This window comes from Mesoplodon mirus (genome assembly GCF_964341445.2).
Source record: "Mesoplodon mirus genome assembly, chromosome: 3".
Lineage (NCBI taxonomy): Eukaryota > Metazoa > Chordata > Mammalia > Artiodactyla > Ziphiidae > Mesoplodon > Mesoplodon mirus.
Genome location: NC_138978.1, coordinates 23,143,354 through 23,157,840, shown reverse-complemented (window position 1 = coordinate 23,157,840; position 14,487 = coordinate 23,143,354). Strand labels below are relative to the sequence as shown.

Below are 14,487 nucleotides of genomic sequence, written 5' to 3'. Positions count from 1 at the left end.
AAAGTGATCCTTCTAACCCCTCTCTGGTACAATCCCTACAGGGAACAAATCCAAGACCTGCTATGCTAAGCCAATAACCTCAGAGCTTCTGTAACATTACCACCGCCTTAGTGATCATTGCTCCTTGCATCACATGCAATTACGTACAGTTGTTCCAAAGCTCAACAGAAACAGTTAGCAAGAATGCACAACATCCTCTGGCTTGTAGGTTGCTGGCTAGACTACAAAATACTTGCAGGTCACCAAATACCCCCCAAATCCTGGCTTTCTAGGTAGCAGATCCTAAAGGGGGTTGAGAGATGTCACGATTTAAAGACACACAGTGAGAAAGAACATGGCTCTTGGCCCCTTCAAACAGAAAGGGTGTCCATTAATGAGCCTAACTAGCAACTCCACAAAAATCTTATTAACATCTCCACAAAGGGAGGGAGCAGGGCCCACCTGGGCTGAGGACTGGCCTGGAAAGACCAGAGTCTGGGGGTGGGGGAAAGTTGGTCCAGTGGTTCAGCTACCATCAGAGCTGGGGATGATTAACTGAACGCGGTAGTGGAAAATTGTGCACGCAGGAGTGAAGGTGGGAAGTTTGGGTGGAGGGAGGAGGGTATAGAGTGTGCCTGGAGGACCCAGAGTAGACCAGGGAGCCCGGGAGTGACTGGGCCCAGGGGAAATGGATGGAAGCACAAGAGGGTCTTTTCTTTTGTGCGGGGAGAAGAGTACTTACCTCCTTGATTTTCTCCCGCTGGCTTTGAACTAGGCTCTGGGGCTCCTTACTCTTGTCGGCCCTAGTGCCCAGGACCGGGTGGCGGAGGCGGCTCCGGAAGGCGCTGAAGTCAAAGCTAGAGGAGATGCTCCCCTCCTGCGGTCTGAGGGCCGTGGCGCCGCTGCCCCGGGCCGCTGTGGCCTCCTCCCGCGGCCCGGTGGGGCGGGTGCGCCGCAGCCACCCTTTCCTGCGGCGGGGACTGGCTTGGCTCCTGGGGTCGTCCTCACCTGGGGCTGGAGCCGCTGGGGCCGGGTTCGGAGGCGACTCCTGCTCGCGGGTCAGGGGGTGGCCGGCGACTTGGGCCACTGCCTCCAGGCCGGGCTGCTGGGTCCGGGGGGCCAGGAAGAGGCGCTTGAGGCGAGAGGAGTTTGGCAGCAGGAACAGGGCCCCGAAGCACAGGGTGACGAGGCCGGAGAGGAAGAGAAGGAAGAGGAACTTCTGCGGCAGCCGCAGCCCCCACGGGGAAGCCGGGACGAAGCCGGGCACTTTCCTCATGAGCATCGTTGCAGGGCACGGGGCTGGGGACAGTCAGATCCGGCCGGGCCCCCGAGGCCCTGGGAGTCCAGGCACTTGTCAGCAGGGGGCTCGGCGAAGAGAGGTCGTCGAGGGGCGCCGCCCGGGGTGGGGGTCCCTGAGGGTTTCGCCCTGCGGGAGCTGCTCCTGAAGTTCAGGGAGTTTGGAGCGAGTCCTCCCGCGCCGGGACGGGGGAGCAGCAGCCTCGGCGGGGCCCGGGCGAGCGAGGCGGCACGGCTCGGGGCCCGGGCCCGCAAGGGTCGACCGCGCGCCGCAGCTTTCCCTCCGGCCGCCGCGCGGCCCCTCCTCGCAGCGGCCGGAGCCCGCGCTTTCCCGCGCTGCGGCGGCCGCTGGGGCCGTCACATGCCGTCCGCGGCGCCCAGGCTGTCGGCGGGGAGGGGCGCACGCAGGCCTCGTCCCCGCGCCGAGCCGCCCTCAGCCCCTCGGCCCAAAGTTTTAGCCTCAGAAGTAGTTTCCAGAGGCGGGTCGGCTCCGGGGGAGAGGTGGCGGCGGGGCCGGCGTGTCAGCTGCGCTCCGAGAGCGCGCCGGCCCGGCCGGGTCGCGACAGTGCCGGGGCTTGGCTATAGGGACACGTCTACAACTTTGCTCCGTCGCAGAGCGGGCGCCGGGGAGAGAGGGCAGGCACTTCTGAGCTTGCGGAGCAGGGTCTTCCCGGGCCCCAGGGAGCGGAGGGATGACGGGCCCCCTGTCTGGAGCCCGGCGCCTTTCGCGACCCGCAACGGCGGGGCGGTTGCAGCTGCGCCCGGGAGTGCGGGCTCCCGCCCAGCCAACTCGGTAGGGCTCCGGGTTCCTGCTGGGATCACCTGTTCCCGGTCCCCGCCGGCTCCGCGGAGCGCGCAGTCCCGACTGCGCCTCCCCCGCCGCAGCTGGCGTCCTCACCGCGGCCGCTCCAGACGGGCCGCTGCTGCCGTAGACTGAGCCGCCGCGCCGCCGCCGCTGCCGAGCCTGCGCCCCACAGGCGCGCACACCACCCAGACACCCCCGCCGCTGCCGCGGCAGCTCGGGTTTTCACTGAGACAGCACCCGCGGCCCCGCCTCCCGCCGGGCCACGCCCTCGGGCCACGCCCACTGCGCGCCCCGCGGCCCACCTCCGCCGCGGCGCCGTAGCCAGGCCAATGGCCTCGCGGCTCGGGTAGGGAGTGCGGGGGCCTAAGCCCGGGTGGGGAGAGGAGCTGGGACTCCAAGCCACGCCCCCTCCTTCGAAGGGCCAGCGCCGCGCACACTCCCCCCCATCCCACCAGCACCAATGGTCCAGCTGCGCGGGGTTGGCGGGGGTGGAGAGAGGAGCGAGGTCATTGGCTGCCTCGGAGGGATCCCCGTTGGGCCGCAGTCGCCCATTGGTTAGTGCCCAGCATTCGCTGGACTGGGAGCGCCCGAGACGCTCCCTGTACCCCCAACCCTCGCCGCTCCGGTTGTTGGTGCCCTGGAGGGGGCAGGAGATCCAGCTGGTCTGGAGGGCTCTGGCGGTCGTTCGGTAACCTCACTCACCCCTCAGTAACGGGCCAGGATTGGCAGGGGGCGGGGGCCTGCCCAGGGGTCCCTAGAGCTTCCGCGGGAGCCGCGGTGGTGCTGCTGTGGCACGCTGTGAGGACGGGCTGGGCCTGGCTAAGGCAGTGTTTCCACTGCACCCCCCGCAGACCACAGCTCTGCCTTCCTTTGCCTACGGGCCCCAAACCAGGCCGGGGCCCCTGGGTGGGGCAGGGAGGGATGCTAAGCACAGCGGTGCGAGTGCAAGGGAGGAGAAGACCACACACAGCATGTGACATGCGTACCCAGATGCCTGTGTGTTTATGTGCACATGTGTGCTTCTATGCGTAGCTCCAGGTGCACTCAGAGACTGCATGTGGGTGTGTACCTGCACACAAACATACACTTAATTTAGGTATGTGATTATACCAAAGCACTTAATTTAGGTATAAGTGATTATACCAAAGCACATGTAATACATATTAGTACAAATATTGACATGTACACACATACCCACAGACACTCACACAACAGATAGGTCCAAACACACACGTACACACTGCCAGGCGTATATTCCCAGACACAGATGTGTCTCGACCTCAAGGCCCTCACACTTTCCTCCTCAGACTCAAGTCTCTCTGTGCCTACCCCTCCTATTAAACCCAAGGCAAAGAAACATTGTGCTGTGTGGGTCTTTCACGCAAAACACTTTATAGAGACAAATAACAGCAGAGGGGGAGACAAATTAAGAGGTGTAATAGGCAAGAGGGAAAATATCTGCTTTCAGCTGCAATTTAAAATGAAATGCAGTGTTGATGAGACAGAAAATACTGCAGGGAGGCCTTTCCGACAGAAGAAGCGGCCCAGGCGGACTCTCATAAATCTTGCTTATTCCCTGAGGCCTGTTATCCTTGGCCGTTGGGACTCAGACATCCTTCTGCCTCTGGCCAGGCCACTGACAGCAGACCCTCCCCTGATGTTTAAATACCCTTGGCAAGTAAATTTCTTTCAGTTGAGAATAAAATATAGCTCTGGGTAACAGGTGCAAATATTTTGGTCACTGGAGATGACTAGTCCCTTCCAACCCCACAAGCACACCTGGCTTAAATGTAAAATTCTAATTTACATGTTTCAGTCTCTCCCGAGTTTGACTGGCAGCACTCAGTTCCCTGAAACCAGCTGTGAACATCAGAGGCAAGCATGTGGTCCACTTGGGTGCAGGAGCCCAGAGACCTGGTCTGGCTTCTTCCAATCTCCAATGCCCAAGAATCTCCCTACCGGAACCCACCTTGGGAAGGGGGAGGCTTGTCTTTGGAGAACTAGGCAGGAACCCAGCAGGCAGTGGAGGCACCGCACATCATTCCACATGGAGAGTGTAGGGGAATCACTGTTCAGTCCCCTGAGAAGGGAGGAGCCAGGAGAAGGGGAGGAAGGCAAGGCAGAGTCTCAGAAGGCTGTATCTGTTTGAACTGGATCCTCACTGTGATTGTGACACCTAGACCAGTCTCTGGATTGCTGGTGAGCCAGGGTAGAAAGTGAGACTGCATCAGGATTCCACAGATTCAGCCTACAAAAACCAGAGCCCAGAGGGGACAACTCCATTTCAAACTGATGTCATGTTGGTGATTACACAAAGCTGGTGATACCATACCTTTTATAATCTCCCTAGCAAGCTCGCTGAAACTCTGGAGCTCCCATCCCACCCCCATACCCCTAACCCCAATAGGCTTCACACACATTATGGCTCTTCTCTCACTGGATTTTTTTTTTTTTTTTTTTTTTTTGCAGTACGCGGGCCTCTCACTGTTGTGGCCTCTCCCGTTGCGGAGCACAGGCTCCGGACGCGCAGGCTCAGCGGCCATGGCTCACGGGCCCAGCCGCTCCGCGGCACGTGGGATCTTCCTGGACCGGGGCATGAACCTGTGTCCCCTGCATCGGCAGGCGGACTCTCAACCACTGTGCCTCAAGGGAAGCCCTCTCACTGGATTTTTATTATTCATATACTGTCCCACAGCAAACTCAGATGCTCACGGCAGGGACCATGGCTCGTTCACTTCTCTAACTGCCCTAGGTCTTAACTACAATGCCTCACATATGGGCGCTGTGTTTGTTGAGTAATGAATGAATAAATGTGGGAGTGGATGCCCATTTCACAGATGAGGAAACCAAGGCTCAGGGAAGGGAATAATAATGAATCAACATTTTCAATGTGCTGAACACATATTGCTTCATTTACTTTTCAGAACACTCTTATGAGGTAGATATTATTAATAGCCTCATTTTACAGATAAAATTCTAAGGCTAGAGAGATTCAGGATAAGTTAACAAGTATCTTTCTCAGTTCAGTTCAGACACTTAAGTGGGACTGGGAACAGAAATGAATAGCATTTTAAAAATCTATTCTGTCAACAAACATTTATTGAAATTAGATACTAGGTATTGCACTAGTCTCGGGTTGGTCAAAGATGAGCAAAGCATGGTCCCTGTCATTATTGATTCATTCACTCAGTAAAGAACTACTTGTTGAACACCTACTATGTGCCAGGTACAGAGGGGCTGGGGAAAACAGCCCTGAATAAGGCAGATTTGAAGCCTAACTTCAGGGAGCTTCTTGTCTAAGAGGCAACGGGGACCAATTCAACGCATCTGGAAGGGAACTACCATGCACTGGGCACTGTGCTGAGTGCTTTGTTCTCATCCTATCTACTCTCACAGTGGCCTTCTCTGAAGTAGGCTTTGAGATCCCAACTTAACAGATGGGGAAACTCAGGCTCAGGGGTGTGATGTGACTCGTCCACCCAGGGAATAATTTGCAAATATGAGAGAAAACCAGACTCATCTAATCCCAGAATCAATGCTCTTTCTGTTAATAATACAAATAGTAACTAAGATTAATGGGGCACACACTATGTGCCAAACCCTTGTAACAGAATTTTATAGAAGCTCACTTATTTAATCCTTACAACCATCCCATGAGACAGGTACTATTATTACTGGCATTTTATAGAAGAGGAAACTAAAGCACAGAGATGTTAAGGATCTTACCCAATGTCACACAGCTGGGAAGTGGCAGAGGGGGGATTTGAATGCAGTTGGTCAGGCTCCAGAGCCCTTCATGTCTTTCAGAGTCTATTGCTCCCCATCATATAATGCCAAGAGAGCAGGTGCTGTAGGAAGTCAGAGCAGGGAAAGAGCACTGGACTCAGGCAGAATTTTCACAGGCTTGTTGGGAGGATTATATGAGCTCATTCAGCCATTCAATAAGTATGTAAAGAGCACCTGCTATATTCCAGGCAACATACTATGCTTTGGTGATACAATGATGAGCAAAAATAGACACATTGTTCCCATTGTGGAGCTTACAGTCTTATGGGGAAGAGGAGTCTAAACAAATAAACAACCCCCAAATAACCCTGCAAGCTGAGATAAAAGTGAGGAAAGAGAGATGCTGCTCTAAGAACATGTAACGACAGATATGGACCTAGACTCGGGTTGAGTGAGAAGTGGTCAGGGAAGACGTCCTCTAAGGATGAGTGCAGTTACCTAAGCAAAGAGGAATTGTGAGAACACCCAGGCTGAGGGGACAGCATATGCAAAAATCCTGCAGTGGAGAGAATATGATACTTTTGAGAACAGACAAGCCAGTATGTGTGGAGTAGAGAGAGTGAAGGGGAAAGACAGGAAGCATCACTGAATGATTTAGGACAGGAGTAGGAATGTGTGTGAAGGGGTAGGTGGGTGGGTGGATTCAGATTAACATTTTTAAAAGGCTACTCTAGCTACAGTGTGAAAACAGAATGGAAGGCAGGAGTGAATGATGTGGGTGTCTTTCAGAGGATATTGCAGTAGCCTATGGTGGCTTGGATTGGGGAAATGGGAGATGCACAAGACCACAGGATCCAAATCATACTTAGAATCCCAAACTGAGAGGACTTGGTGATGGCTTGAGATTTGATGTTGATAGAGAGGGAGATGCCTGCAAGGATTCCAGGTGTCTAACTTGCCAGAGGCAGGGGCATTTGTTGAGGTGGGAGCAGTGAATTAGGCTGTACGGGGCTTCCAGTCTGCTCATTGAGAAGGTTCTGGGCAGCTGGTGCGGAATCTGAATCTCAAATGGTCATTAGTCCCATCTAAAATAAAAAAACTAGAGATAAAGCTAAACTGAGCCAAGAGACAATCATCAGGCAGCTTCCTTAATGGCCTCCAGACAAATTCAACCTGGGCAAGAGAGGCACTGATGACGGGGCCTGCTGGGTGACAGTACACCAGGTTGGTCTCGAGACAAAAGTTCCCGCAGGTGTCCCTGACTCTCTCCAGCAGGCTGCAGGTCCCGGTCGGTACCTTGCTGTGCAGGGGGTGGCCAATTTCAGGGTCACAGAGCCAGAACACCGGCTCTCAGTCTCTTAAAAGAAGATCATGAAAGTTTCTTTTCAACACTTTGCCTGAGTCCCCAGTCCTGAGGTGGCCCAGTCAGCCAGCCAGAAGCAAGAGTTCTCAGCAGGGAGCAATTCTGCACCCAGGGAACATTTGACAATGTCTGGAGATAATTGTGGTTGTCACAATTGGGGGAGGAGTGTTCTACTGGCATCTAGTGGATAGAAGTCAAGGATGCTATCAGACATTTTCCAGTGAACAGGATAGCCCCCCCTTCCCAACTGTCCAGCCCCAAACGTCAGCTGTGCCAAGGGTGAGAAACCCTGGCTTAAAGCCAAGGCTTTGAAGTCAGAGAGGCCTGGGTTTGAATCTTGGCTTTGCCACACATTGGCTACTTCATCTTGGGCAACTTGTCTGAATTCTCTGAGCCTCAAGTTCTCCATCTGTCAAATGGGGTCAATAGTAATGCATACCTCAGAAAGATGACGTGAGGAATACATGAGATAACTGGCTACAAAGAGCCCAAAGCAAATGTTCTGCTCACCTTCCATGTGAGCAGGGCCTGGGTTGGACTTGTTTTTGATCTACCTCCCAAAGCTAAGTCCTCAGTATGCTGGAGAAGGGAAAGCAGGGTGGTAAGAATGAGGACCCTGGAGTCAGAGCGCCAGTCTGGACTCCATCTCCTACCAGTAGCGAGACCCTGGGAAAATTGCTCATCTCTTGAAGCCCTAGCTTCCTCATCTGTGAAATGGAGATGATCACACAGGGTGGTTGTGAGGACAAAAGGAGCTAACCGTTGTAAATGTCTTAACACAGAGTCTGGTGCATCGTGAGCGGTGGATAAGTGTGAACCAATGTTATAAAAGATAAGAATTAGTGCTGCTTCATTCCCCAGTGGCAAACAAGCTAGCAACCAAACTGAAACTTTGTAACTCAGGGTTTCCAGGGAAGTTCCAATTTCAAATACTCTGTTCATGGTCCCTGTGAGGGCTTTCATTTGCCAGACTGTACACACCGATTTTCATTTCAGAAAATATGGTCTCTATCTGGATTATAATACTTGTGCTGTTTATGCAGTCCTCTTGTGCTAAGCACTGTGCTAAGCACTGCTCAGATAAGCCCTTCCTCTCCAGGAGTTTCTAGATCATCCAGCTCAAAGGTAGAATGTTGCAGATGTGAAATCTAAGGATCAAAGTGCCCGCAAGTAATCTGCAGTTAGAGGCAGAGCAGAGGCTGGATCTCACCAGTACTTGAGAATCCCAGCTAAGGCCACTTCCACACGTATCATAAGGGTTCTTCTCACTTTCACAGTCCTGGGTTACATTTACCTCACTGATGTCATTGAGGGTTAAATGAAATCATCCACGTTAATGTCTTAGCACAGTGCCTGGCATATAGCAGGAACTAAATGTTAGTTATTATTATTTATGGTACGGGCACTTTTAAAGGACATGTAAAATAAATATCTTTGAATCTCATAAAAGTACATTTCCAAAAGCTTACATCAAGCCCCATAAAGCTAGAAATGAAACAGGATCTTTAAAATGTAACCCTGGCATAATATCAGGGAGTCTTTATCTTTGGTTTAGTGTGCGCGTGTGTGTGTGTTTCTTAACGTCCATGGGTTATTGAGGCTCCAGATTCTGTGCAGGATCTCAAACTATCTGCCTCTCTGGGATTAGGAACGTAAGAAGGGCCCAAGGTAATAGGCAGGAGTTGCTGGGAACACATGAACCAAACAATCATGGGAAGTTCCCTCAGAACTTATCCATTATGCCATTCAAGTGATTTCCAGAACCAGCTCAAAAAGCCAGAGCGGCAAAAGAGCATTACAACCACAGCCTTGACTCTCATAGACCTGCATATGAACCCAAGTCCTGCTGAGCTTACCAGGGGCTATGGAACCTTGGGTGGTCATCTCATCTGTTTGAGCCTCAGTTTCCTTGGCTATAAAATAGCAATGATAATAGTATTAAACTCAGTATATGTTAAATGTTAGTATTATTAAAAGAAGCAAAGAATAGCAAGTTATGGGGGTTGATAAATGAAAGAGAAAAAAGATTGGGGTTTGATGAGGGAGTGTTCCATTAGTTATCTTACTAGTCCCAAGTCCCAGCTCTGCCATTTGACTGCGTGACCTGGGCAGATCACTCACCTCTCTGAGCCAGTTTCGTCATCCATAAAGGGGGCCCATAATACCCCACATGAGGTAACCAGTGGGCAAACACTTTGTTAGCGATAAAGCAAAAAAGACATGTTCGTTGTGGCTATGAGCCCTTTTCAGAAAGAATTTTCCCCGTCTCACAAATATTTATTGAGCCTCAATCATAACTTTAAAATTTTGTGATGCCCTCGGATATTTCCTATTTTATTCCATTCTACTTTTTACTATTATTCAATTCTATATATTCTAAAGAAATAAAAAAAGCCGATAGAAACCAAGCTAGTCATGTCCACCAAGTATTTCTGGATCTCTGCCTTTGGGGCACAGGGTAGGATCGCCCTGCCCCCTTGTGGCTAAGTAGAGCCATGTGACTAGTTCCAGCCAATGAGCTGTGAGCAGAAACAACGGGTGTCACTTCTAGGCCAGAACATTTAATTGCCAGTGCCATATCCTCCAGAGCTCTGGCTTTCCCTCTAGCAAGGTGACTGACAGTGATCTAGATGGCAGCTGCTCCATCAGCCAGAGTCCCTGTGTGACTATGACGGGCAGGACCTTCTGCACATCTGCTTTGGCTGCACTGGCACGGAGCTTAAATGAGAAATTAATAGGTGTCGTGTTGAGGCACTGAGACCACGGGGCTTTAAAAAAGTTTTTAACTTAAGGAAATGTTTAAGGTTAAATTAAATTTAATAATATATTTTATTTAATCCAATATATCCAAAATATTATCATTTCGATTATTATTTTAAAAATCAGTAATGAGATCGGCTACATTTTTTTTTTTTTACATGCCAGGTCTTCATGATCCAGTGTGTATTTTACATTTATAGCACATCTCAATCCAGACTAGCCACATTTCAAGTGTGCCATAAGCCCCGTGTGGCTGGTAGCTACTGGACTGGACAGCACAGCTATGATGGCTAATGACCCTCATTTTGAAGCACACTATTGTAAGGTAGCTGAATACATAAATCTTTATCCCATTTCAGAGGATCTTTAGAAAAGGAAGTCCAGTGTCTTGTAACATAGGTTTTGGCTAGATTTTAGTTCTATTTTTCCTCATTTCATCTGCAGTGGGGGGACTTCTTCTTCCAGGATAACAAATGGCTGCCATTTCCCACCCTTTAGCTAATTCACTCACCCCTACTCTTCCTCCAAGAAAAAAAAGGGGGAGGGGCTTTCCAGTGGCCCAGGTTACAAGGAAAGAAAAAAGCTATGATTATTTAGAATGTTCTCAATACCCACAGTATTCCAGGAGTAGATTCACAAAACCCCAGGTGGAGGTGAGGGTAGGGGAACAGCCGATGCACTTTCCCTCCACAGGATATGAACTGTAGACTTCAAGGTCATGAGGAATTATGGGGTGCTGGGGGCAGAGTAGGGGGTAAGGGTGGGAGGAGGGTGAATTTGATTTCATACCCTGGGGTAGACAGGATCCCTTTTGACTTTGGATGTTGGCTATACTCAGGATCAAGGGTTTCAGGTAAATGTTAGTTCCTCTTTTATTAATTTGTTATTATGTATGTGTTATTGTTGCTATACAGCACCCACTGCTTAGAAAGTGTCCTTCTTCAGTTTCCCAATACGTCAGGAGCATTTTTCCATGAAGTTAAATATTCTTCTGCCTCATCATTCTGACAGCCAGAAAGAATATTTTAAACGGGTAGACCAAAATTTGTTTTCCCAATCCACTGCTGTTGGACATTAAGGTCATTCCCATTCTTTGTTTTTTTTTTTTCGGTACGCGGGCCTCCCACTGTTTTGGCCTCTCCCGTTGCGGAACACAGGCTCCGGACCTGCAGGCTTAGCGGTCATGGCTCACGGGCCTAGCCGCTCCACAGCATGTGGGATCTTCCCGGACCGGGGCATGAACCCGTGTCCCCTGCATCGGCAGGTGGACTCTCAACCACTGCGCCACCAGAGAAGCCCTGGGTCATTCCCATTCTTAATTGCATTTACCACTCTTACAATGCCTCGGCTCCTACAGAAGGCATGGTCAGAGGACACGTTTAGATGGAGGAAGGTATGATCACCCCACGGTGTCCTTCAGGCAAACTGAGATTTTACCACATACGGTGCCAACTTCTGTGGAAGTGAGGAGGACACAGCCTTCTCTGGGCACTGCCAGGAGAGCTGTGTGAGGTGAAAAGAGTGTTGGAGACCAAGGGCTGTGGGTGGCACCAGGTTCCACCACTTATCAGTTCTGTGGACCTCTTCTCCGAGCCTCCGAGGATGAGAATAATAATACGGCCCCTTGGTATTGTTGTGAAGATTAAATTAGACTGACTATGAATTCTGGCTAAATAAGAGAGATCGAGCACACACACATAACTCCGCTCCCTCCTGACCCTCCACTAACATGAAGGCAAAAGGGATTTTTTTTTTTTAAGGCGTAAAACCACAAGGATAATCAGCCCAGAAGGGGAGATAACATTAACAAAATTTGGAAGGCAGAAAAGCAGATCAGTGGGTTGTAACTTAGGGCAACCAAGAACCTGAACCCTAAACTGCCAACAGAGAAAGCTAGAGGTAACCCAACTTATACTACAGAACCCCCAAAAGGCTCAGTGATTACCTACAGGGGCCAAGGGCGGGAGGGGCTCAAAACAGGAGAGTGGGCCCCTTCTCTGCCTTGTCTTCCCCTGCACCCAGTTACTGCTCCTGAGGGCCTGAGGATGGGGGGAGGGGAGAGAGGCCGTCCCTCACACGGGCAGGCACAGCCCGCTTGGTGCCAGGCCCCAGGTGTCCATGTTGGGGGAGGGTGGTGGACACAGAAACCCAGCAGAAGCGGTCTCTCCCAGGAGGGGGACTCTGCAAGGGGCAGCAGAAAGGCCAGGCTGCCATGGAGAGTCAGAAAGAACGAGCAAGGGGCCTGGAGCAGGAAGGGCTGGTGGGCAGAACATTTGCTTCAACCACCCAGGCTAAGATGGGGGCTCTGAGGCCCGAGAGGACAGGACGTGGCCCCAAACCCATACCCTTTAGCCTGTTCCTGTCAACTTCCTGGCCCCCCTTCTCTCTGTGCCTCCCCTTTCTCCACCCAGCCAGACAGTGGCCTCCTCCAGGTCCTGCTCCAGGAGCTTTCTTTTCAGCCTTTGCTCGGAGACATGCAGGAAGGGAAAGCCATCCTTGACAGAAGTTTTCAGGAGGAGGAGAAAAATAAGGTCATTTCTTCTTTGTAGCTCATTAATTCCAACCCACTAAATTCATTCATTCAACAAAGATTTATTGTGTGCCTGCTATGTGCCAGGCACTGTTCAGTAAACAAGTGGACCTACTATGATCATGCCTCGTATTGCCCCCGTTTGATTGCAGAGGAAAACTGCAGTCCAGAGAAGTTAGGTGACTTGCCCAAGGTAACACAGCAGCTAAGTAGTAAACTGGGATTAATGTGTCTGATACCTGAGTCCTTGCTCTCTCCACTGTCAACTCTGTAGAGGTATGGGGCACAGAGAATAGAAGGAACTAGTTAGGTAAAGCCCACAAAGATTACCAGCAGTCCCCGAGTCATTATAATTTTATCTCCTAAATATCACTGATCATCCACTTTGCTCCCTTTCAATCATTAACCCCCAGCCCCACCCCACTCCCCTGTCCAAACCACCTTCAGCTCTTGCCTCAACACCTGCATTCATCTCCAGGCTGGATCACCTCTCTGGCTCCCCCTCCAGTCTGTTCCCCACACAGCAGGCAAGGTGATGCATATGAAAGGTAAATGCCATAGTGTCACCTTTCTACCTAAAATCTTTCCACAGTTTCCCACTGCTTTTAGAATAATAACAAAACTCCTAACCATGGCTTACCAGGCTCCACATAATCTTCTCCAGCTTCATCCCACTTCCTCTTACTCCATCTGCCTGTACACGTCAGTATTTGGGTTATCTATTGCTGCCCCCCAAATCACCCCACATCTTAGTTTTCTCATGATTCTTGGGTTTGACTAGGCTCAGCTGTGTGGTTCTTCTGGGTCTGGAACCATCTGGAGGCATGACCGGGCTGGGCTTCCAAGGTGATCATTCACATGTCTGGTGGGTGATGCTGGCTGTTGCCTGGGAGTTCAACTAGAACTGTCAAATAGAGGCCACACAGGGCCTCTCCATGTGGCTTGGGATTCTCACTGCATGCCAGCTGGATTTGGAGAGAGTCTCTCAAGAGTGAACTTTCCACAGGGAAAAAAGCAAAAACTTCCCCCTCTTAACTTCAAGGCTTGGCCTGGAATTGATAGAGTATCACTTCCACCACTTTCTTTTGGTAAAGAAGTCACAAGCCAGCCCACGCTGAAGGGGAGGGGAAACAAGCTCCATTTCTTGATGGGAAGAATGTGTGGCCTTCTTTTGTCCACCACAGTCCAGCTCAGCTTCAGATCACAGAAACCACCGCAGTTCATTTAAGCAGAAAGGAATGTAATACAGGGAAACAGTGCTCACACACTACTGGGAGGGCTGGAGAGGTTGGTCCTAGGCTGAGCTTCCAGAAATGATCCCCAGAGTAACACTGCAGCCTCTGTCATGACTGGGAGGCCGGGAATCTGGATGCTGCCGCCACCACTGCTGGCTGCAGGACTATACTCTGCCCCGATCCCCGCCAGCAGGAGGGGTGCCCCCAGCTCTTCTTCTGCAATCACAAACAAGGGGCTAGACACTGAACCCTCTGCAACAGCAGCTGCAGAAAAAAAACAACCCAGTACTCCGCTTGACTGAAAATCAGAAAAGTATGACCTCAGCCTTCCAGTGTTAACGTCCATGGTTGATAGAACCTAAACCGCATCTGCATGCTTGGCTTCAGAAGTCTAGCTTCTAGGTCTGTCTATTACAGGAAGGCACACTACGAAAGATGCTGAGTAAGCCAAGCTAGGGCGTCTCCACAGTCCTGGGCCTTCTTTCAGTCCCAGGTAAAGTGCTCTGTTTCCTCTTGCCACAGGGCCTTTGTACATGCTGTTCCCTTCTGCCCACAATTCTTTTCCCTCTCCCCTTCTCCCCCTCTTCCTCAGAGCCCAGCCCAAGGAGCTTCCTATTATTTTATCTCTCCATTTTTGCAGATGAGGAAGCTGAGGCCCAGAGAGATTAAATAATTTGCCAAAGAGCACCATAACCAGTAAGAAATGCAGGTGGAATTTGCACTCAGGTGGCCTGATTCCAGAGCCTGCTCTTAACAGATGATTCTGTTATGCAAAGAGAGTTTACCTGCGTGA

General features: G+C 51.0%; 1 protein-coding gene across 1 annotated transcript in view; it reads right to left on the bottom strand.

The window, feature by feature from the left end:
* The window catches only part of MAN1C1 (mannosidase alpha class 1C member 1), a gene marked incomplete at its 5' end in the record, with an annotated part of 133,782 nt that extends 132,521 nt beyond the window's left edge, over positions 1–1,261 (bottom strand). The window contains one exon of the mRNA XM_082614854.1: positions 722–1,261. Within this exon, the coding sequence (XP_082470980.1) occupies positions 722–1,261 (540 nt within the window). The remainder of the gene's footprint in view (positions 1–721) is intronic.
* Between the last annotated feature and the right edge of the window lie 13,226 nt (positions 1,262–14,487).